Source organism: Heterodontus francisci, chromosome 1 (assembly GCF_036365525.1).
Source record: "Heterodontus francisci isolate sHetFra1 chromosome 1, sHetFra1.hap1, whole genome shotgun sequence".
Lineage (NCBI taxonomy): Eukaryota > Metazoa > Chordata > Chondrichthyes > Heterodontiformes > Heterodontidae > Heterodontus > Heterodontus francisci.
The window spans coordinates 6,651,988-6,679,783 of record NC_090371.1 but is presented as its reverse complement, the minus strand read 5'-3'; the positions used below and the strand labels follow the sequence as shown (position 1 = coordinate 6,679,783).

The 27,796-nt window shown below is 50.1% G+C and overlaps 1 protein-coding gene across 1 annotated transcript in view; it reads left to right on the top strand.

Moving 5' to 3' along the window:
• LOC137377644 (disintegrin and metalloproteinase domain-containing protein 12-like) overlaps positions 1 to 27,796 on the top strand; it is a 369,827-nt gene that overhangs the window by 248,963 nt on the left and 93,068 nt on the right. Inside the window, exons 13-14 of the mRNA XM_068047522.1 lie at positions 9,316 to 9,408; positions 23,788 to 23,983. Of these exons, the coding sequence (XP_067903623.1) occupies positions 9,316 to 9,408; positions 23,788 to 23,983 (289 nt within the window). The remainder of the gene's footprint in view (positions 1 to 9,315; positions 9,409 to 23,787; positions 23,984 to 27,796) is intronic.

The window sequence follows — 27,796 nt, the reverse complement described above, 5'->3', positions numbered from 1 at the left end:
GAGGAGACCGCAGAGTGGAGAGAGGAGACTGCAGAGTGAGAGAGGAGACCGCAGACTGGAGAGAGGAGACCGCAGAGTGGAGAGAGGAGACCGCAGAGTGGAGAGAGGAGACTGCAGAGTGAGAGAGGAGACTGCAGTAACTGGAGAGAGGAGACTGCAGTAACTGGAGAGAGGAGACTGCAGTAACTGGAGAGAGGAGACTGCAGAGTGGAGAGAGGAGACTGCAGAGTGGAGAGAGGAGACTACAGAGTGGAGAGAGGAGACTGCAGAGTGGAGAGAGGAGACTGCAGTAACTGGAGAGAGGAGACTGCAGAGTGGAGAGAGGAGACTGCAGAGTGGAGAGAGGAGACTGCAGAGTGGAGAGAGGAGACTGCAGTAACTGGAGAGAGGAGACTGCAGTAACTGGAGAGAGGAGACTGCAGTAACTGGAGAGAAGAGACTGCAGTAACTGGAGAGAAGAGACTGCAGTAACTGGAGAGAGGAGACTGCAGTAACTGGAGAGAGGAGACCGCAGTGTCTGGAGAGAGGAGACCGCAGAGTGGAGAGAGGAGACCGCAGAGTGGAGAGAGGAGACTGCAGTAACTGGAGAGAGGAGACCGCAGTAACTGGAGAGAGGAGACTGCAGTGACTGGAGAGAGGGGACCACAGTGACTGGAGAGAGGAGACCGCAGAGACTGGAGAGAGGAGACCGCAGTGTCTGGAGAGAGGAGACCGCAGAGTGGAGAGAGGAGACCGCAGAGTGGAGAGAAGAGACCGCAGAGTGGAGAGAGGAGACTGCAGAGTGGAGAGAGGAGACTGCAGTGACTGGAGAGAGGAGACCGCAGAGTGGAGAGAGGATACTGCAGTGACTGGAGAGAGGAGACTGCAGAGTGGAGAGAGGAGACTGCAGAGTGGAGAGAGGAGACTGCAGTAACTGGAGAGAGGAGACTGCAGTAACTGGAGAGAGGAGACCGCAGTGACTGGAGAGAGGAGACCGCAGTGTCTGGAGAGAGGAGACCGCAGAGTGGAGAGAGGAGACCGCAGAGTGGAGGGAGGAGACTGCAGAGTGGAGAGAGGAGACTGCAGTAACTGGAGAGAGGAGACCGCAGTGACTGGAGAGAGGAGACCACAGTGTCTGGAGAGAGGAGACCGCAGAGTGGAGAGAGGAGACTGCAGTAACTGGAGAGAGGAGACTGCAGTAACTGGAGAGAGGAGACAGCAGTGACTGAAGAGAGGAGACCACAGTGACTGGAGAGAGGAGACCGCAGAGACTGGAGAGAGGAGACCGCAGTGACTGGAGAGAGGAGACTGCAGAGTGGAGAGAGCAGACTGCAGAGTGGAGAGAGCAGACTGCAGAGTGGAGAGAGTAGACTGCAGTAACTGGAGAGAGGAGACCGCAGTGACTGGAGAGAGGAGACCGCAGTGACTGGAGAGAGGAGACCGCAGTGAGTGGAGGGAGGAGACCGCAGTGAGTGGAGAGAGGAGACCGCAGTGAGTGGAGAGAGGAGACCACAGTGACTGGAGAGGGGAGACTGCAGTGACTGGAGAGAGGAGACCGCAGTGAGTGGAGAGAGGAGACCGCAGTGACTGGAGAGAGGAGACTGCAGAGTGGAGAGAGGAGACCGCAGTGACTGGAGAGAGGAGACTGCAGAGTGGAGAGAGGAGACCGCAGTGAGTGGAGAGAGGAGACCGCAGTGAGTGGAGAGAGGAGACCGCAGTGACTGGAGAGAGGAGACCGCAGAGTGGAGAGAGGAGACCGCAGTGACTGGAGAGAGGAGACTGCAGAGTGGAGAGAGGAGACCACAGTGAGTGGAGAGAGGAGACCGCAGTGAGTGGAGAGAGGAGACCGCAGTGACTGGAGAGAGGAGACTGCAGAGTGGAGAGAGGAGACCGCAGTGACTGGAGAGAGGAGACTGCAGAGTGGAGAGAGGAGACCGCAGTGAGTGGAGAGAGGAGACCGCAGTGACTGGAGAGAGGAGACTGCAGTAACTGGAGAGAGGAGACTGCAGAGTGGAGAGAGGAGACTACAGAGTGGAGAGAGGAGACTGCAGAGTGGAGAGAGGAGACTACAGAGTGGAGAGAGGAGACTGCAGAGTGGAGAGAGGAGACTGCAGTAACTGGAGAGAGGAGACCACAGTGTCTGGAGAGAGGAGACCGCAGAGTGGAGAGAGGAGACCGCAGAGTGGAGAGAGGAGACTGCAGTAACTGGAGAGAGGAGACCGCAGTAACTGGAGAGAGGAGACAGCAGTGACTGAAGAGAGGAGACCACAGTGACTGGAGAGAGGAGACCGCAGAGACTGGAGAGAGGAGACTGCAGAGTGGAGAGAGCAGACTGCAGAGTGGAGAGAGTAGACTGCAGTAACTGGAGAGAGGAGACCGCAGTGACTGGAGAGAGGAGACCGCAGTGACTGGAGAGAGGAGACCGCAGTGAGTGGAGAGAGGAGACCGCAGTGAGTGGAGAGAGGAGACCGCAGTGAGTGGAGAGAGGAGACCGCAGTGACTGGAGAGGGGAGACTGCAGTGACTGGAGAGAGGAGACCGCAATGAGTGGAGAGAGGAGACCGCAGTGACTGGAGAGAGGAGACTGCAGAGTGGAGAGAGGAGACCGCAGTGACTGGAGAGAGGAGACTGCAGAGTGGAGAGAGGAGACCGCAGTGAGTGGAGAGAGGAGACCGCAGTGAGTGGAGAGAGGAGACCGCAGTGACTGGAGAGAGGAGACCGCAGTGACTGGAGAGAGGAGACTGCAGAGTGGAGAGAGGAGACCGCAGTGACTGGAGAGAGGAGACTGCAGAGTGGAGAGAGGAGACCGCAGTGAGTGGAGAGAGGAGACCGCAGTGAGTGGAGAGAGGAGACCGCAGTGACTGGAGAGGGGAGACCGCAGTGAGTGGAGAGAGGAGACCGCAGTGACTGGAGAGGGGAGACTGCAGTGACTGGAGAGAGGAGACCGCAGTGAGTGGAGAGAGGAGACCGCAGTGACTGGAGAGAGGAGACTGCAGAGTGGAGAGAGGAGACTGCAGTGACTGGAGAGAGGAGACCGCAGTGACTGGAGAGAGGAGACCGCAGTGACTGGAGAGAGGAGACCGCAGTGACTGGAGAGAGGAGACTGCAGAGTGGAGTGAAACCATCAAGGAAGACTGCAATTGTTTTGGTGAGGTGGGTGTCAGAGCACCTAAAAGACTCTAAGTTTGAACTGTTTGGGGGAGGGAGAAGAGGCCGGAAGACTCAGGGGTGGGGCTGCCAAATCCGTTAGGGGGCCCCTGTATTTGTATTGGTGCTTGCACACAGGGAGCTCCCTCCCCACCCCAACTGCCTGCTCGGGACAGCTGGAGTTGCACAGGTGAAGATTTTTTTGTGAAAATCAGAAGAGGAGAGTACCGGGCGGTTCTCGTCGTCCCGGGCGAAGAAGCCTTCCCCAACTGGAAGACAACAAACAGTTTTGGATTAATTGTTGTAAAGGTGCTCCAACTGGCAGTTGAAACAAGCATCCTTTTCAGCCTTTCTCTCCCTTCCTCCACTCAGTCACCTATCCTCCCCTTTTCCTTTATCTTCCTACTCCTATCCTCCTCTACTCCCACACCACTTTGTTTAAAGTTTTTTTTTTGTTTCAGTTGTGTCAATTTGCTTTGTTTCTTAGGGGTGAGCATGGCTCTTAGACCCCATGGCAAGCCCTCCTTCGACGGTGGCAGGGCCCTCCTGTACATATGCTGCCGCGGCTGCTGTAGCTGCACCTGTTGCCCCGTCACCGTTTGCACTAATAACATCTAAACATGGGGTCAAGAGTTACGTCCACCCAAACATGATGATAGAGGCATGTGTGAAAGCAATGGCCGAGGTTGTCGGCCCTTTGGCCATTGTTGCTGCCTCAAAAATGTACGGAAAGGCTGTGTTATTCGTAAAGACCAAGTGGGCGGTGTCTCTGACCCTGAGCAAGGGGCTCACCGTGGGTGGGACCTTTCTGCCAGTGGAGCCCCTGGAGGAAACTGCACAATGAATCATTTTGTCAAATGTCCCGCCCTTCATTCCTGGTGAGCTCCTCCTTCCCCACCTGCACCATCTGGGGGAAGTAAAGACGGGGCTCGCCCCAGTCCCGCTTGGTCTTCGGGAGAAGACTCCGGCATGTGTACTCCTTCCGCTGCCAGCTATTCATGCAGCAGCTGGCGCGGGAGGAGGTCATGGATGGCCATTTCAATATAGAGTTCCAGGGGACAGCCCGCCACGTCTTCTGGACCTTGGACGGGGCATGGTGCCATGTCTGCAAGGGGGTGGGGCATGTTAGCAAGAACTGCCCCAATCTCCCGGCTGCCAACTCCACCTCGGCAGCCCAGGGTGGCGCCGCTGCACCTCCTCCCACTCCCCCTACACCTCCAGCAGATACCTTTCAGTTGGTTCCGGAGTCTGTGGTTTTCATGGCCTCCAGCGGGGAGGGGGGAGCTCGTCCAAGTGGAAGGAAGGCGCGGAGGAAAAATAAACATCGAGAGGCACGTCTTCACAGAATGTTTTCACAGAATGTTGTCCCCTGGACACCATTGCACAACCCGAGCCTGAGCTCAGTCCAAGGCCTGCTCCCAGGGAATCCACCTGCCCCAGGGCTGGGCTCAGGCCCAGGGTGACCAGGCAACAGGTGGGTGCGGAGGCAGAGGTCCCTGATGACATGGAGGTGTCTGAGCCGCCACCCACTTCCCAAAATAAGAGGAGGAGACGTCCCTCCTCTGAAGAAGGCCCTGAACCACGGGGTCTATCTCCTAGCCTGGGTCCTCAGGCTCCCCCTGCCACCAGCACAATCAGGGCCTCGAGCCCTCGGCGGGAACCCTCCACCCCTCAGAACGGAGGTGGGGGAGAAGCCCCTGTAATCTTGTCAACTCTTGAGGTGGGGGACCCGCTCTTGGTAGGGGAGTCTGTGGACCCCACGGGAGAAATCATTCCTTTGGCCAATGGGTCGGGTGTCCTGGGTGAGAGCGAGACCTGTGAGGGGCCGCCCTCCCAACAGCCTGGTGCTGCCGCCCGGGATGTACCTGACCCAGAGGCTAATCTGTCTAATTCCCTGTCTGCTGGTCTTGTGGGTGCTGGTGGGGCAGGAGATGGCCTCCTCTCTCCACCTCCAGTCCCGACATCGGCTGGATTTCCAGAGTCGGGCACTTCATCTCCCCTGAACCACTCATTGGCCTGTGGACGTGGGTGGAGGGGGGTCCTGAACCGCTGGTGCCCACAGGCTCCAGATCCATTCTAGAACCCAGAGAGGACTCCTCTTCCATCGATCCTGCAGGTGGGATCGTGACGGAGGTGGGACCAGCTGGCGCGGCTCGGACGTCCGCCCCACAGGCGGTGACAAGCCAGAGGAGGATGGGGACTCGATGTGGGGCACGGAGGGCGATCTTGATTCGCCACCGAGTCTCCTCTCAACCCCACAGTGGAACTCTGGGACCCTCTCGCTGCATGCATCATCAATGGCAGCAAGTGCATCATCCTCGAGGGGGATTTTAACTGTACCCTCGAGATGGGAGATCGCTCCGGTCCCCAGTGTGCCCAAGCATTGATGCAGAAGTTGAGGGAACTGATCAGCTCCCACAACTTGGTGGATGTCTGGCAGAATTGTGGGGTGGCACAGTGGCGCAGTGGTTAGCACCGCAGCCTCACAGCTCCAGCGACCCGGGTTCAGTTCTGGGTACTGCCTGTGCGGAGTTTGCGAGTTCTCCCTGTGACCGCATGGGTTTCCGCCGGGTGCTGTGGTTTTTGCCCACAGCCTTGATAGGTAAATTGGCCATTGTAAATTTCCCCTAGTGTAGGTAGGTGAATGGTGGGGATGTGGTAGGGAATATGGGATTAATGTAGGATTAGTATAAATGGGTGGTTGTTGGTCGGCACAGACTCGGTGGGCTGAAGGGCCTGTTTAAGTGCTGTATCTCTAAAAATAATAAAATATAATCTCTATCCTGACTCCAGCGCCTTCACGTGGAGGTCTGGAGGAAGAAGGTCCCGAAGCGACCACCTCTACTTTTCGCAGGTGTACATCTCCCGTGTCTCGGCGGCCTCTGTACGGCTGGTGCCGTGCTCAGACCACCACCTGGTGTAGGCGGAGTTCACTCCGCTCCGCACGTGAGCGGGGTCCGCGTACTGGCACTTGAACAACCGGCTGCTGGAGGACGAGCGATTCCGGGACTCGATCCGTCAATTCTGGTCCGACTGGAGAAGGAAGCAGGGGGGCTTCCCCTCCTTGAGGCTATGGTGGGATGTGGGCAAGACTCACATCCGTGTTTTCTGTCAGGAGTACACGAAGGGGTCGACCAAGAGGCGGGAAGCCGAGATCGGGCGCCTAGAGAGGGAGGTTGGAGTCCCGCCTCGGTCATGCCATCGCGAACCCAGCCCTGTGGCAGGTGTACAAAGAGAAGAAGGGGGTGCTGAGGGACCTGCAGCTCATAGGGTCCTGAGGCGCTTACGTGAGTTCGCGGATCCAGATTCTGGAAGATTTGGACCCTGCCTCACCCTTCTTCTACTCGCTGGAAAAATGGTGGGGGTCTGTAAGCTTACAGAGCAGCTGGCCGACGACATCCTCCAACATGGATCCGGAGAGAATGGGCCTCCTGGTCCGTACTTATTACAGTGCGTTGTTCTCTCCGGATCCGTCCAGTGAGGATGCGCACAGGGTTTTGTGGGAGGACCTGCTGCAGGTCAGCCCGGGGGCCATTGAAGGATTGAAGGCTCCGCTCACGTTGGCGGAGCTGACCAGCGCCCTCCACCAGCTCTCGAGGGGCAAATCCCCGGAACTGGATGGGCTGACCGTGGAGTTCCTCAGGGTGTTCTGGGACGTCCTGGGGGAGGATTACGCGTGGGTCCTGGGGGAATGCCTGGCGACTGGGGAGATGCCCCTTTAATGTGCAGGGCAGTCATCGTCCTGCTGCCAAAGAGGGACGATCTCCGCCGGCTTAAAAACTGGCGTCCAGTCTCCCTCCTCAGCACTGTTTACAAGATATTTGCCCAGGCTATGTCTACCCGCCTGGTCTCCGTGCTGGCCCACATGATCCACCCCGACCAGTCCTACACGATCCCGGGCCGGTCCATCCAGGACAACATCCATCTGGTCCAGGACCTGATCTATCTTTCCCAGAGGACTGGTCAGTCGGTTGCCTTTCTCTCCCTTGATCAGGAGAAGGCGTTTGACAGGGTGGATCACGAATACATTTCAGGACTCTGCGCGCTTTCGGACCTGGGCTGCATTTTGTGGCCCGGATCCGACTTTTATACGCCACCGCAGAGTGTCTAGTAAAGTTAACGGGTCCTTGACGGCGCCCCTTCGCTTTGGGAGAGGAGTGCGTCAGGGATGCCCCATGTCCGGCCAATTGTATACCATCTGTGTGGAGCCGTTCCTGTACCTGCTTCGCAGGAGGTTGATGGGATTGGCTTTGCGCGAGCCGGCCATGCGGGTCGTCCTCTCAGCTTACGCCGATGACGTGCTCCTCGTGGTCACATATCCCGTTGACTTGCAGAGGATGCGTGACTGCCAGCAGACCTTTCTGCCGTGTCCTCCGTGAGGATCAATTGGGAGAAATGTTCCGGACTCCTGGTTGGTCAGTGGCGGGTGGACTCCCTGCTGGAGGAGATGACACCTTTTACGTGGAGAACCACGCACCTCCTCTATCTGGGAGTCCATCTTAGTCCAACTGGGGAAGCCTGGGTGGCAAACTGGCAGGAGTTGGAGGTGAAAGTCACCGCTCGGCTGGGACGTTGGACAGGACTGCTCCGAGTGCTTTCCCACAGGGGTACAGCACTGGTCATAAACCAACTTGTGGCCTCGATGCTGTGGTATCGGTTGGTCACTTTGGCCCCGCCCCTGCATTTGCCACCAAGATCCAGAAGAAGCACGTCGATTACTTCTGGGGCAAGAGGAAACACTGGGTCTCTGCCGCGGTCCTGAGTCTCCTAATTGAGGAGGGCGGTCAGTCGCTGGTGTGCATCCACATCCAGGCTGCGACTCTCTGCCTTTGAACCCTGCAGAGATACCTGTACGTCAAGCGTCCTCCCAGATGGTGTGCGCTGGCGACGTATTTTTTCCGCCAGTGTCACTGCCTTCAAGACGACACGCAGCTCCCGGTGGAGTCCGTTAGCTGCGCCTCTCTGAGGGAGTTGCCTGTCTTTTACCGGGATCTTTTCCGAGTCTGGAACATGGTCGCCTCTAGTCAGGGCGCTCCCCCGCCGGCGGAGGAGAGCGCCTCGGCTGTCCGGGCGGCCGACTCCGGGGATGGACCGGCGGGCAGAGGAGTAGCCAAAGCCCCCGGGATGCCCCTCACTGCGGGTGGCGAGGGGGCTCGGGAGCGCAGAGCGCACTCGGCCAAGCTGACCCCCACTCGGCCAGAACTGCTCATCGGACCCGGGCCCCGAAACCCTCCTCGGGAGCCGAGCCGCCTCTCGGAAATGCCCTCCGTGCCATTCCAATCGGTGCGGAGGGGTTTCCTGTACGTGCTGCTCCTGCACACTCTCCACTTCCTCGCCCTCGTCAGCCGACCGGACACGCCCTGGCGGTCTGTGTTGCCATCTGGCGGCGAGGGGAAACCCCGATGGAGGTCTCTCTACGCGGGAGTCCTCCCCCTTTACATCGGGGACTTGGGGTGGAGGGTGCTGCACAGAGCAGTCCCGTGCAACAGACTTTAAGTAGGTTCACGACCTCCCAGGCCACCTGTACTTTCTGCGGCCTGGACGAGTCCGTGTTCCACGTTTATACGGAGTGTGCGAGGTTGCAGCCCCTCTGTGAGTATTTGAAGGGGCTGCTCCTCAAGTTTTGGCTCCACTTCAGTCCCACACTCCTGATCATTGGGCACCCGGTGCGGAGGGGCTTGGGCCGGGAGGAGGATCTCCTCGTCGGTCTGCTCCTGGGCCTGGCCAAGGTGGCAATTCACAGATCCAGGTTGCGGGCCGTCGGGGGGTCCGTCCTCCCTGATTGCCTGCCCCTCTTCCATGGTTACGTTTGCACCTGGGTGTCCCTGGAGAAGGAGCATGCGGTGTCCGCCAGTACGCTTGAGGCCTTCCGCGACCGGTGGGCACCGCAGGGACTGGAGTGCATCGTCGACGCCGAGAATGGCATTTTAATTTGAGTTTTTTGTTTATTTATCTGTTTTTATTAAAGTTATTTTTTTTTAAATGTATTGAAAGAAGGCCTGAGGAATAAACACCTCCTCAGCGTATAAAGGTCACCTTATAAAAAAAGACAAAAAAAAGAAAAACAAATGTGTCAGATACAGAGTAACGCTCCCTCTACATTGTTCCCTTAGTCTTGAATCAGTGAAACTCCGCTTACTGTGTTCAGATGTCACTTAACCAGTATTTTCTGTATTTGTTTTCCCCTCAGGAATGTACTGACACCTGCTGTGAGGCATCGACTTGTGCACTGAAACCTGGTGCAAAATGTTCAGCCGCTGGAGTTTGCTGTAACAACTGCGAAGTAAGATCTCATTGGGTCACTCTGTGCCACACAGATCAGATCTGGGTACAAACAGGATGTTGGGGGACGAGGTGATATCATAGCTTAAACACTGCCCTTTCACCTTTGTGCCTGGGTTGAAAAGTAACTCAGACAGATGGGATGAGAGTTTCTTCTCACAGCAGACTCGGAGGGCGGAGTTCCAGACCGGTAAGTATAAAATACTTACCTCGGGGATTCTCTGAGAAGACTCGGAGGGCGGAGTTCCGGACCGGTAAGTATAAAATACTTACCTCGGGGATTCTCTGAGAAGACTCGGAGGGCGGAGTTCCAGAGCGGTAAGTATAAAAAACTTACCTCGGGGATTCTCGGAGCAGACTCGGAGGGCGGAGTTCCGGACCGGTAAGTATAAAATACTTACCTCGGGGATTCTCTGAGAACACTCGGAGGGCGGAGTTCCAGAGCGGTAAGTATAAAAAACTTACCTCGGGGATTCTCGGAGCAGACTCGGAGGGCGGAGTTCCGGACCGGTAAGTATAAAAAACTTACCTCGGGGATTCTCTGAGAAGGGTCTGCCCCTGTTGCTCAGAAGGGAAGGGGGAAGAGGAGCAGAGCATTAGTCATTGGGGACTCCATAGTTAGGGGAACAGATAGGAGGTTCTGTGGGAACGAGAGAGACTCACGGTTGGTGTGTTGCCTCCCAGGTGCCAGGGTTCGTGATGTCTCGGATCGTGTTTTTGGGATCCTTAAGGGGGAGGGGGAGCAGCCCCAAGTCGTGGTCCACATAGGCACCAACGACATAGGTAGGAAGAGAGATGGGGATTTAAGGCAGAAATTCAGGGAGCTAGGGTGGAAGCTTAGAGCGAGAACAAACAGAGTTGTTATCTCTGGGTTGTTGCCCATGCCACGTGCCAGCGAAGCGAGGAATAGGGAGAGAGAGGAGTTGAACACGTGGCTGCAGGGATGGTGCAGGAGGGAGGGTTTTGGTTTCCTGGATAATTGGGGCTCTTTCTGGGGTAGGTGGGACCTCTACAAACAGGATGGTCTTCACCTGAACCAGAGGGGTACCAATATCCTGGGGGCGAGATTTGCTAGTGCTCTTCAGGGGGGTTTCAACTAATTCAGCAGGGGAATGGGAACCTAAATTGTAGTTCCAGTGTACAGGATGTTGAGAGTAGTGAGGTCAGGGATAAGGTTACAAGGACGCAAGAGGGCACTGGCAAACAGGAACTTGGTTTAAAGTGTGTCTACTTCAACGCCAGGAGCATCCGGAATAAGGTGGGTGAGCTTGCAGCATGGGCTGGTACCTGGGATCTCGATGTTGTGGCCATTTCGGAGACATGGGTAGAGCAGGGACAGGAATGGATGTTGCAGGTTCCGGGATTTAGATGTTTCAGTAAGAACAGAGAAGATGGTAAAAGAGGGGGGGGGGGTGTGGCATTGTTAATCAAGGAGAGTATTACAGCGACAGAAAGGACGATTGAGGACTCGTCTACTGAGGTAGTATGGGCCGAGGTTAGAAACAGGAGAGGTGAGGTCACCCTGTTGGGAGTCTTTTATAGACCTCCGAATAGTTCCAGAGATGTAGAGGAAAGGATAGCGAAGATGATTCTCAACAGGAGCGAGAGTAACAGGGTAGTTGTTATGGGGGACTTTAACTTTCCAAATATTGACTGGAAATACGATAGTTCGAGTACTTTAGATGGGTCAGTTTTTGTCCAGTGTGTGCAGGAGGGTTTTCTGACACAGTATGTAGACAGGCCAACCAGGGGCGATGCCACATTGGATTTGGTACTGGGTAATGAACCCGGCCAGGTGTTAGATTTAGATGTAGGTGAGCACTTTGGTGATAGTGATCACAATTCGGTTAGGTTTACCTTAGCAATGGGCAGGGACAGATATATACCGCAGGGCAAGAATTATAGCTGGGGGAAAGGAAATTATGATGCGATTAGGCAAGATTTAGGATGCGTAGGATGGGGAAGGAAACTGCAGGGGATGGGCACAATCGAAATGTGGAGCTTATTCAAGGAGCAGCTACTGCGTGTCCTTGATAAGTATGTACCTGTCAGGCAGGGAGGAAGTTGTCGAGCGAGGGAGCCGTGGTTTACTAAAGAAGTTGAAGCGCTTGTCAAGAGGAAGAAGAAGGCTTATGTTAGGATGAGACGTGAAGGCTCAGTTAGGGCGCTTGAGAGTTACAAGCTAGCCAGGAAGGATCTAAAGGGAGAGCTAAGAAGAGCAAGGAGAGGACACGAGAAGTCATTGGCGGATCGGATCAAGGAAAACCCTAAGGCTTTCTATAGGTATATCAGGAATAAAAGAATGACGAGAGTTAGATTAGGGCCAATCAAAGATAGTAGTGGGAAGTTGTGTGTGGAATCAGAGGAGATAGGGGAAGCGTTAAATGAATATTTTGTGTCAGTATTTACAGTAGAGAAAGAAAATGTTGTCGAGGAGAATACTGAGATTCAGACTACTAGGCTAGATGGGATTGAGGTTCACAAGGAGGAGGTGTTATCAATTTTGGAAAGTGTGAAAATAGATAAGTCCCCTGGGCCAGATGGGATTTATCCTAGGATTCTCTGGGATGCCAGGGAGGAGATTGCAGAGCCTTTTTCCTTGATCTTTATGTCGTCATTGTCGACAGGAATAGTGCCGGAAGACTGGAGGATAGAAAATGTTGTCCCCTTGTTCAGGAAGGGGAGTAGAGACAGCCCTGGTAATTATAGACCTGTGAGCCTTACTTCGGTTGTGGGTAAAATGTTGGAAAAGGTTATAAGAGATAGGATTTATAATCATCTTGAAAAGAATAAGTTCATTAGAGATAGTCAGCACGGTTTTGTGACGGGTAGGTCGTGCCTCACAAACCTTATTGAGTTTTTTGAGAAGGTGACCAAACAGGTGGATGAGGGTAAAGCCGTGGATGTGGTGTATATGGATTTCAGTAAGGCGTTTGATAAGGTTCCCCACGGTAGGCTATTGCAGAAAATACAGAAGTATGGGATTGAAGGTGAATTAGTGCTTTGGATCAGAAATTGGCTAGCTGAAAGAAGACAGAGGGTGGTGGTTGATGGCAAATGTTCATCCTGGAGTTTAGTTACTAGTGGTGTACCGCAAGGATCTGTTTTGGGGCCACTGCTGTTTGTCATTTTTATTAATGACCTGGATGAGGGTGTAGAAGGGTGGGTTAGTAAATTTGCGGATGACACTAAGGTCGGTGGAGTTGTGGATAGTGCCGGAGGATGTTGTAGGATACAGAGGGGCATAGATAGGCTGCAGAGCTGGGCTGAGAGATGGCAAATGGAGTTTAATGCGGAAAAGTGTGAGGTGATTCACTTTGGAAGGAGTAACAGGAATGCAGAGTACTGGGCTAATGGGAAGATTCTTGGTAGTGTAGATGAGCAGAGAGATCTTGGTGTCCAGGTACATAAATCCCTGTAAGTTGCCACCCAGGTTAATAGGGCTGTTAAGAAGGCATATGGTGTGTTAGCTTTTATTAGTAGGGGGATCGAGTTTCGGAGCCACGAGGTCATGCTGCAGCTGTACAAAACTCTGGTGAGGCCGCACCTGGAGTATTGCTTGCAGTTCTGGTCACCGCATTATAGGAAGGATGTGGAAGCTTTGGAAAGGGTGCAGAGGAGATTTACTAGGATGTTGCCTGGTATGGAGGGAAGGTCTTACGAGGAAAGGCTGAGGGACTTGAGGTTGTTTTCGTTGGAGAGAAGGAGGAGGAGAGGTGAATTAATAGAGACATATAAGATAATCAGAGGATTAGATAGGGTGGATAGTGAGAGTCTTTTTCCTCGGATGGTGATGACAAACACGAGGGGACATAGCTTTAAGTTGAGGGTTGATAGATATAAGACAGATGTTACAGGTAGTTTCTTTACTCAGAGAGTAGTAGGGGCGTGGAACGCCCTGCCTGCAACAGTAGTAGACTCGCCAACTTTAAGGGCATTTAAGTGGTCATTGGATGGACATATGGATGAAAATGGAATAGTGTAGGTCAGATGGTTTCACAGGTCGGCGCAACATCGAGGGCCGAAGGGCCTGTACTGCGCTGTCATGTTCTATGTCAATGTCTATAAGACTCAGAGGGCGGGGTTCCAGAGCGGTAAGTATAAAAAACTTACCTCGGGGATTCTCGGAGCAGACTCGGAGGGTGGAGTTTCCAGAGCGGTAAGTTACCTCGGGTGGGGCAAAAAACCTGAGAAAGTGACGTCATAAGAAAGCTGTGACCTGATTGGCTGGTAGGGAATCTGTACTGAATTTGAAAATAAAACTGATAAAAATTGATTAAAACCCTAATTAGCTAATTAATAAGTAGAGTAACTAAGCCAGAGGGAGGAGATTACTGTATTCAGTTAATATTTCGTATTTATTGTAGAAATCTAGCACTATGGACTAAATAGTGAAGTGTATCATAATTTAGTAAGGATTTAATAAGTATTTATTTATTTTATTTCAATTAACTAATTAGTGCTAGAAATGTCAGTGAGAGGGGTAAAGTGCTTCACCTGTGAGATGTGGGAGGTCCGTGACGCTTCCAGCGTTCCGGACTCCTACATCTGCAGGAAGTGTACCCAGTTGCAGCTCCTCACAGACCACATGGATCGGTTGGAGCGGCAACTGGATGCACTTAGGAGCATGCAGGTGGTGGAAAGCGTCATAGACAGGAGTTTTAGAGAAGTGGTTACACCCAAGGTGCAGGCAGATAGATGGGTGACCGCTAGAAGGGGCAGGCAGTCAGTGCAGGAATCCCCTGTGGCTATCCCCCTCTCTAACAAGTATACCGTTTTGGATACTGTTGGGGGCGATGGCCTATCAGGGGAAAACAGCAGCACCCAGAGCAGTGGCACCACGGCTGGCACTGTTGTTCAGCAGGTGAGGGACAAAGCGCAGAACAGCAATAGTTATCGGGGACTCTATAGTCAGGTGCACAGATAGGCACTTCTGTGGACGTGAAAGAGACTCCAGGATGGTATGTTGCCTCCCTGGTGCCAGGGTCAAGGATGTCTCTGAACGGACAGGGGGCATTCTGAAGGGGGAGGATGAAAAGCCAGAGGTTGTGGTACACATCGGTACCAATGACATCGGCAGGAAGAGTGATGAGGACCTGCAGGGGGAGTTTAGGGAGTTAGGTAGTAAGTTAAAAAACAGGACCTCCAGGGTTGTAATCTCGGGATTACTCCCTGTGACACGTGCCAGTGAGGCTAGAAATAGGAAGATAGTGCAGCTAAACACGTGGCTGAGCAGCTGGTGTAGAAGGGAGGGTTTCAGATATCTGGACCATTGGGCTCCCTTCAGGGACAGATGGGACCTGTACAAGAAGGACGAGTTGCATCTAAACTGGAAGGGCACTAATATCCTGGCTGCAAGGTTTGCTAGCGTCACTCGGGAGGGTTTAAACTAGTGTGGCAGGGGGGTGGGAACCAGAGCAGTAGGACAGCTAGTGAAATAAATGAGGAGGATATAGTAAATAAGGCCAGTAGGACTAAGAGGAAGAGCAGGCAGGGAGATGTTGCTGAGCACAGTGGGACTGGTGGTCTGAAGTGCATTTGTTTCAATGTGAGAAGTATAACAGGTAAGGCAGATGAACTTAGAGCTTGGATTAGTACTTGGAAATATGATGTTGTTGCTATTACAGAGACTTGGTTGAGGGAAGGGCAGGATTGGCAGCTAAATGTTCCAGGCTTTAGAAGCTTCAGGCGGGATAGAGGGGGATGTAAAAGGGGTGGGGGAGTTGCATTAATTGTTAAGGAGAATATCACAGCTGTACTGCGGGAGGACACCTCGGAGGGGTCATGCAGCGAGGCAATATGGGTGGAGCTCAGGAATAGGAAGGGTGCAGTCACGATGTTGGGGGTTTACTCCAGACCTCCCAACAGCCAGCGGGAGGTAGAGGAGCAGATATGTCGACAGATTTTGGAAAGATGTAAAGATAACAGGGTTGTAGTGGTGGGTGATTTTAACTTCCCCTATATTGACTGGGACTCACTTAGTGCTAGGGGCTTGGATGGGGCAGAATTTGTGAGGAGCATCCAGGATGGCTTCTTGAAACAGTATGTAGATAGTCCAACTAGGGATGGGGCCATTCTGGACCTGGTATTGGGGAATGAGCCCGGCCAGGTGGTCGAAGTTTCAGTGGGGGAGCATTTCGGGAGCAGTGACCATAATTCCATAAGTTTTAAGGTACTTGTGGATAAGGATAAGAGTAGTCCTCGAGTGAAGGTGGTAAATTGGGGGAAGGCTAATTATAACAATATTAGGCAGGAACTGAAGAATTTAGATTGGGGGCGGCTGTTTGAGGGTAAATCAACATCTGACATGTGGGAGTCTTTCAATCGTCAGCTGATTAGAATCCAGGACCTGCATGTTCCTGTGAGGAAGAAAGACAAATTTGGCAAGTTTCGGGAAGCTTGGATAACATGGGATATTGTGAGCCTCGTCAAAAAGAAAAAGGAAGCATTTGTAAGGGCTGGAAGGCTAGGAACAGACGAATCCCTTGAGGAATATAAAGACAGTAGGAAGGAACTTAAGCAAGGAATCAGGAGGGCTTAAAGGGGTCATGAAAAGTCATTGGCAAACAGGATTAAGGAAAATCCCAAGGTTTTTTATACGTATATAAAGAGCGAGAGGGTAACTAGGGAAAGGGTTGGCCCACTCAAGGACAGAGATGGGAATCTATGCGTGGAGCCAGAGGAAATGGGCGAGGTACTAAATGAGTACTTTGCATCAGTATTCACCAAAGAGAAGGACTTGTTGGATGATGAGCCTAGGGAAGGGAGTGTAGATAGTCTCAGTCATCTCATTATCAAAAAGGAGGAGGTGTTGGGTGTCTTGCAAAGCATTAAGGTAGATAAGTCCCCAGGGCCTGATGGGATCTACCCCAGAATACTGAGGGAGGCAAGGGAAGAAATTGCTGAGGCCTTGACAGAAATCTTTGCATCCTCATTGGCTACAGGTGAGGTCCCAGAGAACTAGAGAATAGCCAATGTTGTTCCTTTGTTTAAGAAGGGTGGCAAGGATAATCCAGGAAATTATAGGCCGGTGAGCCTTACGTCAGTGGTAGGGAAACTAGTAGAGAGGATTATTCGGGACGGGATTTACTCCCATTTGGAAACAAACGAACTTATTAGCGAGAGACAGCATGGTTTTGTGAAGGAATGGTCGTGTCTCACTAATTTGATTGAGTTTTTTGAGGAAGTGACGAAGATGATTGATGAAGGAAGGGCAGTGGATGTTATCTATATGGACTTCAGTAAAGCCTTTGACAAGGTCCCGCATGGCAGACTGGTACAAAAGGTGAAGTCACACGGGATCAGAGGTGAGCTGGCAAGATAAATACAGGACTGGCTCGGTCATAGAAGACAGAGGGTATCAGTGGATGGGTGTTTTTCTGAATGGAGGGATGTGACTAGTGGCTGTTCCGCAGGGATCAGTGCTGGGATCTTTGCTCTTTGTAGTATATATAAATGATTTGGAGGAAAATGTAGCTGGTCTGATTAGTAAGTTTGCGGATGACACAAAGGTTGGTGGAGTTGCGGATAATGATGAGGATTGTCAGAGGATACAGCAGGATATAGATCGGTTGGAGACTTGGGCGGAGAAATGGCAGATGGATTTTAATCCGGACAAATGTGAGGGAATGCATTTTGGAAGGTCTAATGCAGGTGGGAGGTATGCAGTAAATGGCAGAACCCTTAGGAGTATTGACAGGCAGACAGATCTGGGCGTACAGGTCCACAGGTCACTGAAAGTGGCAACGCAGGTGGATAAGGTAGTCAAGAAGGCATATGGCATGCTTGCCTTCATCGGTCGGGGCATAGAGTATAAAAATTGGCAAGTCATGTTGCAGCTGTACAGAACTTTAGTTAGGCCACACTTAGAATATTGCGTGCAGAAGGACGTGGAGGCTTTGGAGAGGGTACAGAAGAGGTTTACCAGGATGTTGCCTGGTCTGGAGGGCATTAGCTATGAGGAGAGGTTGGAAAAACTCGGATTGTTTTCACTGGAACGACGGAGGTGGAGGGGTGACATGATAGAGGTTTACAAAGTTATGAGCGGCATGGACAGAGTGGATAGTCAGAAGCTTTTTCCCAGGGTGGAAGAGTCAGTTTCTAGGGGACATAGGTTTAAGGTGCGAGGGGCAAAGTTTAGAGGGGATGTGCGAGGCAAGTTTTTTACACAGAGGGTGGTGAGTGCCTGGAACTTGCTGCCAGGGGAGGTGGTGGAAGCAGGTACGATAGCGACGTTTAAGAGGCATCTTGACAAATATATGAATAGGAAGGGAATAGAGGGATATGGGCCCCGGAAGTGCAGAAGGTTTTAGTTTAGGCAGGCATCAAGATCGGCGCAGGCTTGGAGGGCCGAATGGCCTGTTCCTGTGCTGTACTGTTCTTTGTTCTTTGTAAGGACACTATTTTCCCAAACTCCAAACTGTCCCTGATTTGCTGCTGAAATGCCTGAAGAAGCCTTTCCGTTGATGTCCAGACATTCTTGAATCTACCACATATCTTTTTTTAAATTCTTGGAGATGTCAGTATTTATTAACCATGCCTCGTTGCCCTGACAGCATCAGAGATCAAATACAGAGAGTGGCCCCGATATTGAGGATGAGACAGGGAGGGTGTGGGTGAGACCATAAACGGCTGAAGAACTTGACAAGGTGAGGGGGATAGAAGTCTGCCGATCAGTAAGGCCCATTTCATTCTGTAGCCCCATCTCTCTCCCAGCATTTGGCCAAATGAACAGCATAGAACCATAGATGAACACAGAAAGTCTTGGAAATACCCACCAGGTCTGACAGTATCTGTAGAGAGAGAAACAAGAGTTAACGTTTCAGGTCTGTGACTTTTCAAAGAACTGTTCTGATTCCTGAAATCCTGCATCCCTGGAACCAGCGGACCTGCGAGGAGACAGACACCGGCGAGTGGGAGTTTCAGCAGTTTAAAAGAGGCGTACTCTCACAGACTCTCACAGAGACAGCTAGAGAGTTTTAGGACTGACGTTACAGTTCAGAAAGTGCCGCGTTGCAAGGGGAGGCAGCTGATTGGTAAGTAGGAACAGGTGAGTATTTCTACACTTTTTTACTATTTTCAACAGCCGAAGTAAAGGTAGGGAATTTAGATTGTAGTAGAATAAGGTCCCTGTCGTAATTAACACTCTAAATTAAAGGGAGTAACTAAGGAGCTGAATCTAAGGCTAAGTCATGGCAGGAGAGCTCAGCCCCGTGGTATGATGCTCCTGTGCTATGTGGGAAATCAGGGACGCTTCCAGTGTCCCTGGTGACCATGTGTGCAGGAAGTGTGTCCAGCTGCAGCTACTACCTGACCACATTGTGCAGCTGGAGCTGCGAATGGATTCACTGTGGAGCATCCGCGATGCTGAGAACGTCGTGGATAGCACGTTTAGTGAGGTGGTCACACCGCAGGTAATGGCTGCGCAGGCAGAAAAGGAATGGGTGACCACCAGGAGGAGTAGCAGGCGCAGGCAGGTAGTGCAGGGGACCCCTGTGGTGATCCCTCTCTCAAACAGATATACCGCTTTGGATACTTTTAGGGGGGGATGACCTCCCAGGGGAAAGCAGCAACAGCCAAGTTCGCGGCACCACGGATGGCTCTGCTGCACAGCAGGGGAGGAAAAAGAGTGAGAGAGCCATACTGATAGGAGATTCAATTGTAACGGGAGCAGACAGGTGTTTTTGTGGCCGCAAACGAGACTCCAGGATGGTATGTTGCCTTGCTTCACTCCCTTATCCTAACCGCTGCCCTAGCAGCTTGTTTGTTTTATCCTTTTCTAAACCCGAGCATTCAACTCAGCTGAGATGTATTTCTAATTCTCAGCTTGTTTCTACTTATGAGTACGCTGTTATTAGTCTTTATCAGTGCCCACTCAGATGTCTCTAGCCTGAGTCTATTATTCTTTGTTTCACATTAGTCCAAACATTCCGTAGTTTAATTTGCTTTATTGTAAAGTCTGTACAGATCCTGGCTATCAACCTTTACTCCCTAATCCTGTAACAGCTTCTCTGTTTTTCTCCCATCCTGACTTATTATGCTGGGCTGCCTTTCTAATTCACATTGCTTAATTCTGCTTAACCCCTTCGGTATTATGTAATGAAAAAGGGCTAATTAATAACCTTACTGTAAAGGAGCCATGAGGAAATAGTAACCACAACATGATAGAATTCTACATGAAGTTTGAAATTGCTATAGTTCATTCTCAAGGGCTATTAGGGATAGTCAATAAATGCTGGCCTAGCCGGCGACGCCCACATCCCATGAATGAATAAATTCTGAAACTAGTGTCTCAAACCTGAACAAAGGAAACTATGAAGGTATGAGAGGCAAGTTGGCGATGGCGGATTGGGAAAATACACAAAAAGATTTGACAGCAGACAGGCAATGGCTAGTATTTAAAGAAGTGTTACATGGTTTACAACAAATATACATCCTTCTAAGACACAAAAACTCAACAGGAAAGATCAATCACCCATGGCTAACAAAAGAAGTTTTAGATATAGTATTGTGCAATGAGAAAGCATTAGTTAATAACTTTATGCTCAAGGAACCTTGGAGGATTAGTGCTCATAATATGATAAAATTTATATTGAGCTTGAGAGTGATTTATTTAAATACAGAAACATAGAAAGATTTAGGGGAAACAAGGAGGCCATTCAACCCATCGTGTCCATGCTGACCAAAAAAAGGGTTACAATCATAAAATCAGATAAATATACAGGATGGAGGGAAGTCGTTTGGCCCATTGTATCTGTGTTGACCGACAAGGAGCAATCCAACCTAATCCCACTTTCCATCACTTGATCTGTAGCTGTGTAGGTTACGGCACTTCAAGTGCAAATCCAAGTTTTTTTTTAATGTTCTGAGGGTTTCTGCCGCTTCCGGCGTTTCAGCCAGTGAGTTCCAGACCCCCACCACCCTCTGGGTGAAACAAATCTCCCCTCAAATCCCTTCTAACCCTCACACTTCTTACCCCAATTCTATGCCCCGAGGTAATGGACCCCTCAGCCAAGGGTAATAGTGCCTCCCTATCCACTCGATCTAGACCCCTCATAAATTTATACACTTCAGTTAGGTCTTTCCACAGCCAATGAAAACAACACTCGTCTATCCAATGTTTCCTCATAACTAAAAATCTCCAGATATCTTCAGTTAAAATTCTCCAGTTATCCAACGTAATTCCACCTTCCAGCTCCATGGTCTGTAGCCCTGTGATTGCAGCACCTCAACTGCACATCAGTGTTTTTTAAATGCGCTGAGGATTTCTTCCACTATCATCCTTTCAGGCAGTGAGTTCTAGACTTGTACCACCCTCTGGGCAAGACAATTACTCAGCTCCCCTTTAATCTTCTACCAATCACTTTAAATCTATGTCTCCTGGCTATTGACCTCTCTGCTAATGGAAATAGGTCCTTCCTATCCACTCTATCTAAGCCCCTCATATAATTTTATACTCCACAATTAAATCTCCCTTTAGCTTCCAAACATAACAACCACTGCGTGTCTCTGGATTCAATTGAAAGCCCCTTTTATCGGAATCTCTTCTCACCTTGATTTCTTTATCCAAACTTTGCCAGTATTGACTGTATAAAATGCTAGTTAGGCCACAGCTGGAGTACTGTGTACAGTTCTGGTCACCACACTATAGGAAGGATGTGATTGCACTGGAGAGGGTGCAGAGGAGATTCACCAGGATGTTGCCTGGGCTGGAGCATTTCAGTTATGAAGAGAGACTGAAAAGGCTACGGTTGTTCTCCTTGGTGCAGAGAAGGCTGAGAGGGGACATGATTGAGGTGTACAAAATTATGAGGGGCATTGATAGGTTAGATAGGAAAAAACATTTTCCCTTAGCGGAGGGGTAAATAACCAGGGGGCATAGATTTAGAGTAAGGGGCAGGAGGTTTAGGGGAGATTTGAGGAAAAATGTTTTCACCCAGAGGATGTATGGAATCTGAAACACGCTGCCTGAAGAGGTGGTAGAGGCAGGAAACCTCACAACATTAAAGAAGTATTTAGATGACCACTTGAAATGGCATAGCGTACAAGGCTACGGGCCAAGTGCAGGAATATGGGATTAGAATAATTAGATGCTTGATGGCCAGCACAGACACGATGGGCCGAAGGGCCTGTTTCTGCACTGTATAACTCTATGACTCTATGACTATGACTATGACCACCATTGAAAAGAAGTCACTCCACTCCCAAGTCTATTCATATTTTTGTTGCCATACGGGAAGTCACAGCACAGAGTGACAATTTCTCAAATTTGAAAACAAAACTGCATTTTGGTGCATTGTACAGTTTTCCATCACCCACCTCAAAAAGCAACTTATAAAAATTATTTTAAGGGATGTGGGCATCACTGACCAGGCCTGCATTTATTGTCCATTCCTAATTGCCCTCGGGAAGGTGGTGGTGAGCTGCCTTCTTAAACCATTGCAGTCCATGTTGGGTAGGTATACCCACAGTGCTGTTAAGAACGGAGTTCCAGGATTTTGACCCAGTGACAGTGAAGGAATGGCGATATAGTTCCAAGTCAGGATGGTGTGTTGCTTGGAGGGGAACTTGCAGGTGGTGGTGTTCCCATGCATCCGTAATCACGAAGGTTACTCATAACCTTCTACTATTTTCCCTACCTTTCCTGTAGACCTCACAACCTGGTATATTTAGTTCCCAGTCCTGACCAGCTTTCAGTCATGTTTCAATATTGGCAATCATGCCAGACTCTCCAAGTTCAATTTGCACCTGCAATTTGTTCAGTTGGTTGAGTAGATTAGGATTATTTTCATTAGAAAGATGGAGGTTGAGGGGGGACCTGATTGAGGTGTACAAAATCATGAGAGGTATAGACAGGGTGGATAGCAAGAAGCTTTTTCCCAGAGTGGGGGATTCAAGTACTAGGGGTCACGAGTTCAAAGTGAGAGGGGAAAAGTTTAGGGGGAATATGCGTGGAAAGTTCTTTATGCAGAGGATGGTGGGTGCCTGGAACGCGTTGCCAACGGAGGTGGTAGACGAGGGCACGATAGCGTCTTTTAAGATGTATCTAGACAGATACATGAATGGGCAGGAAGCAAAGCGATACAGACCCTTAGAAAATAGGCGACAGGTTTAGATAGAAGATCTGGATCGGCGCAGGCTTGGAGGGCCGAAGGGCCTGTTCCTGTGCTGTAATTTTCTTTGTTCTTTGTTCTTTGTTCTTATACTCTGTGCTTTTTTTATAAACGCCACCTATTTGAGCCATGCACACTGAACTGTGTTTCTACTCTAATGTTTTACTCACAAGTTCCTTATTTTTCTCTCCTGGTTTTATTACTTTACAGGTTACCAATCAATAGGGAGAGGAGAGGTTGGTAATCAGACACACTGGAGGGGGGTGGGAAGACTGGAAATCATGGCGAGGGGAGGCTCAAAGCTTTCTTGTGAAGCATGAGGAGATCACTGTTTTTATTCGATCGGAGGATGTGGGCATCGCTGGCTAGGCCAGCATTTGCTGCCCATCCCTAATTGTCCTTGAGAAGGTGGTGGTGAACTGCCTTCTTGAACCGCTGCAGTCCATGTGGGGTAGGATGGTGTGTGACTTGGAGGGGAACTTACAGGTGGTGGTGTTCCCATGCTTCTGCTGCCCCTGTCCTTCTAGTTGGCATTCCTGCTGTTCCAGCTTGCAAGGGGTGCTGAAAGAGTCAATTACTTTGGGGAGCTGGCAGCTCCCCTTCCTTTTCACTGCCAAGTTTTCCAATCCCCAGTAAACCCTTGCGTCTCAGGTAATTTCAATTTGGGCTCCCAATTGCACTGTCGGAGCCCCATTTAAATGTCAGTCAGCAGCCTTCCTCTCCACAGCGGGATACAGAATGCACCAATCTCGGATTTCAACATAATGGCGACCCACTTGTACATGGCGACAGGTTATGATAATTTCATTTTTCAACTACCTCTCTCGCCCATTATGGGCATATAATGTGGAACTGGAGTTATGTGTAGGCAAGAGTAAGTAAGGATGACAGATTCCCTTGCCTGAAAGAAATGTTGTTGGGATTTCCATGAAAATCATGCAGTTTTAAAGGTTGTTTTTCCTGGTGTAATCCCTAAATTACCAGAATTACCTAATTCAGTTTGACAATTTGGCAGGCTAGTATTTAAACTCATGCTCTATGAGGTGCCAGTTCAGTGCCAGATCCACTAGTTTACTGTACCCTGAGTACCTTGTATATTCCTGAGACCTGAATACAGATTACCAACATCACCCCAAACACTCTACACCCAGACACAGCACATACAACACACCTGAATATCCAGGAATTTAGAGATTTACTTTCAACTCACTGCTACCTCTGTCAGAAAAATTGCCCAATTAAAATGTCAACGCATTTCATTTCTGCAGTTTCGTCCAGCGGGCACAATTTGTCGGCCGTTGAGGGGAGAATGCGACTTGCCAGAGTTCTGTACAGGCAGCTCCTCAGATTGTCCCGACAATGTGTATCTGAAAGATGGCCACACATGCAACAATGGAAACCGATACTGCAGCGATGGGACCTGTCAGTCTGTGGATAAACAGTGCCAGGAGATTTGGGGTGATGGTGAGTACAGGCTACCAGAATCTTCCATAACATTACACCACAGTCACACTCACACACTGAGCATGAGCTACGTCAAGTGTACGTATGTGATTGGATGGAGCCCTGAGCCTCAAAGCACCCACAATTCCCTGTGAGTTCATGGTGACCTTGCTGATAGAGTCTGAAGGAAAGTGACAGCGTGGGACTTTCCTAGAGGAGAGCAGCCGACATCAAAGGGCAGGTCCTCACACCTGGACTCATTCACTTCACCGTGACTGGGTCAAGACAGCTGCTCGTAAAGACCATACTTAACTGCTTGACCTGAATACCTGAGTAATGCCAAGAAAATGTTAGACAAAGTACCACATAAATGGCTGTTAACAAAATTGAGGCTTGTGGAATAGGAGGGTCAGTGTCAGTTGAATAAAAGAAAATAGGTAAAGGCCAGAAAACAGTGAGTCATGGTAAGTGGTTGTTTTTCAGACTGAAGGATAGTAAACAGTGATATTCCCCAAAATCAGTGCTAGGACTGCTGATTTATATATATATATACATATAAATGACGGGTTTTGGCTTACAAAGACGGTGGTGTAGTGGTAATGTCACTTAACCAGTAATCCAGAGGCCCAGGATAATACCGTGGGGACATGGGTTCAAATTCCACCACACCAGCTGCTGAAATTTAAATTCAATTAGTTAATCGGGAATTAAAAGCTAGTCTCAGTAATAGTGCTATGGAACCAGCATTGATTGACGTAAAAACCCATCTGGTTCACCAATGCCCTGTAGGAAAGTAAATTTATAGTCCTTACCTTACCTGGTTTGGCCTGCATGTGACTCCAGACCCACAGCGATGTAGTTGACTCTTAATTGCCCTCTGAAATGGCCGAGTAGGCCAGTCAGTTATCAAGGGCAATTAGGGACGGGCAACAAATGCTAGCCTTGCCAGTGATGGCAACCCATGAAGGAAAAAAAATGTAAAAATTTTCTGATGGTAGCAATCAGTGAGGCTGATACTAATCGACTGCAACAGGACATCGATAGGCTAGTAAAATATGCAGACTAGTGGCAGATCGAATTTGATAGAGAGAAGTATGAGATGATACTTTTTGGCAAGGGAGAGGCAATATAGACTTAATGGCACAGTTCTAAAGAGTCTGCAGAGCCAGAGGGATCTGGGGGTTCATGTGCATTGATCTTTGAAGGTAGCAGCTCTGGTTAGGCCCCAACTAGAGTATTGTGTCCAGTTCTGGTCATCACACTTTAGGAAGGATGTGAGCGTCCTTGAGAGGGTGCAGAGGTGAATTACAGAATGGTCCCAGTAATGAAGGAATTTAGCGACAAGGTTATGTTGGTGGGGAGGTATCATAGTGGTAATGTCACTGGACTAGTAACCCAGAGATCCAGGCTACTGCTCAGGGGGCATGGATTCGGATCCCACCACGGTAGGTGGTGAAATTTGAATTCAATTTATCTGGGAATTCAAAAGCTAGTCTAATGGTGACCATGAAATCATTGTCCATTGTTGTAAAAACCCATCTGGTTTACGAGTGTTCTTTAGGGAAGGAAATCTGCCGTCCTTACCTGGTCTGACCTACATGTGACTCCAGACCCACAGCAATGTGGTTGATTCTTAAAAATGCTCTCTGAAATGGCCCAGCAAGCCACTCAGCTCAAAGCAAATTCGGGATTGACAATAAATGCTGGCCTGGCCAGTGATGCCCATCCTATAAACATTTTTTTTAAAAAGCTGGTGTTCTCCTTGAAGCAAAGGAGATTGATAGCGGTGTACAAGATTATGACAGGTTTAGATACGATAGACAAAAAAGAACTGTCCCCGTTAACTGATGGTTGGACTCAAGGACACAAATTTAAGGCTTTGGGAAAGAGATGCAAAGAGGATGTGAAAAAGAACTTTTTTACACAGCAAATGGTGATGATCTGGAACTCAGTGCCTATGAGGGTGGTAGAAGCTGAGATAATCAATGATTTTAAAAGAAATAGGATCGGCTATTGAGGGAAATAAACTTGCAAGGCTACAGGGATAGAGCAGAGAGTCGGCATGGACCTGATGGGCCGAATGGCCTCTTTCTATGCTGTATGACTCGAGAAGGGAGCAGAACAAAGCTGGAACAAAAACAAGAAATGCTGGAATCACTCAGCAGGTCTGGCAGCATCTGTGGAAAGAGAAGCAGAGTTAACGTTTCGGGTCAATGACCCTTCTTCGGAACTGACAAATATTAGAAAAGTCACAGATTATAAGCAAGTGAGGTGGGGGTGGGGCAAGAGATAACAAAGGAGAAGGTGCAGATTGGATCTGGCCACCTAGCTGACCAAAAGGTCACGGAGAACAGGCAAACAATATGTTAATGGTGTGTTGAAAGACAAAGCATTAGTACAGATTAGGTGTGAATACACTGAATATTGAACAGCAGCAAGTGCAAACCTGAAAAAAAACCTGAAAAAAACAGTGGGTAAGCAAACTGAACAAACTAAGATGAAATGAAATAAATGCAAAAAAAGATTGTAAAAAATGTAAAAAAGAATATAAAAAAAAGGAAGAAAAAATAACTAAAAATGAAAGTAAAATGGGGGGCTGTCATGCTCTGAAATTATTGAACTCAATGTTCAGTCCGGCAGGCTGTAGTGTGCCTAATCGGTAGATGAGATGCTGTTCCTCGAGCTTGCGTTGATGTTCACTGGAACACTGCAGCAATCCCAGGACAGAGATGTGAGCATGAGAGCAGGGGGGAGTGTTGAAATGGCAAGCAACCGGAAGCTCAGGGTCCTGCTTGCGGACTGAGCGGAGATGTTCCGCAAAGCGGTCACCCAGTCTGCGCTTGGTCTCCCCAATGTAGAGGAGACCACACTGTGAGCAGCGAATACCGTATACTACATTGAAAGAAGTACAAGTAAATCGCTGCTTCACCTGAAAGGAGTGTTTGGGGCCTGGGATAGTGAGGAGAGAGGAGGTAAATGGGCAGGTATTACACCTCCTGCGATTGCAGGGGAAGGTGCCCTGGGACGGGGACGAGGTGGTGGGGGTAATGGAGGAGTGGACCAGGGTGTCGCGGAGGGAACGATCCCTTCGGAATGCTGACAGGGGAAGGGAGGGGAAGATGCGACTGGTAGTGGCATCACGCTGGAGGTGGCGAAAATGGCGGAGGATGATCCTTTGGATATGGAGGCTGGTGGGATGAAAAGTGAGGACAAGGGGAACCCTGTCACCGTTCTGGGAGGGAGGGGAAGGGGTGAGGGTAGAGGTGCGGGGAATGGGTCGGACACGGTTTAGGGCCCTGTCAACCACAGTGGGGGGAAATCCTCGGTTGAGGAAAAAGGAGGTCATATCAGAAGCACCGTCATGGAAGGTAGCATCATCAGAGCAGATGCGTCGGAGACGGAGAAACTGGGAGAATGGAATGGAGTCCTTACAGGAGGTAGGGTGTGAAGAAGTGTAGTCGAGGTAGCTGTGGGAGTCGGTGGGCTTATAATGGATATTAGTAGACAACCTATCCCCAGAGATGGAGACAGAGAGGTCGAGGAAGGGAAGGGAAGTGTCAGAGATGGACCATGTAAAGGTGAGAGAAGGGTGGAAATTGGAAGCAAAGTTGATAAAGTTTTCTAGTTCGGGGTGGGAGCAGGAAACGGCACCGATACAGTCATCAATGTACCGGAACGAGAGTTGGGGGAGGGGGCCTGAGTAGGACTGGAACAAAGAATGCTCGACATATCCCACAAAAAGACAGGCATAACTAGGACCCATGCGGGTATCCATAGCGACACCTTTTACTTGAAGTATCCCCAAGTATGTCCTGTCCCACTGACAGGACAGAC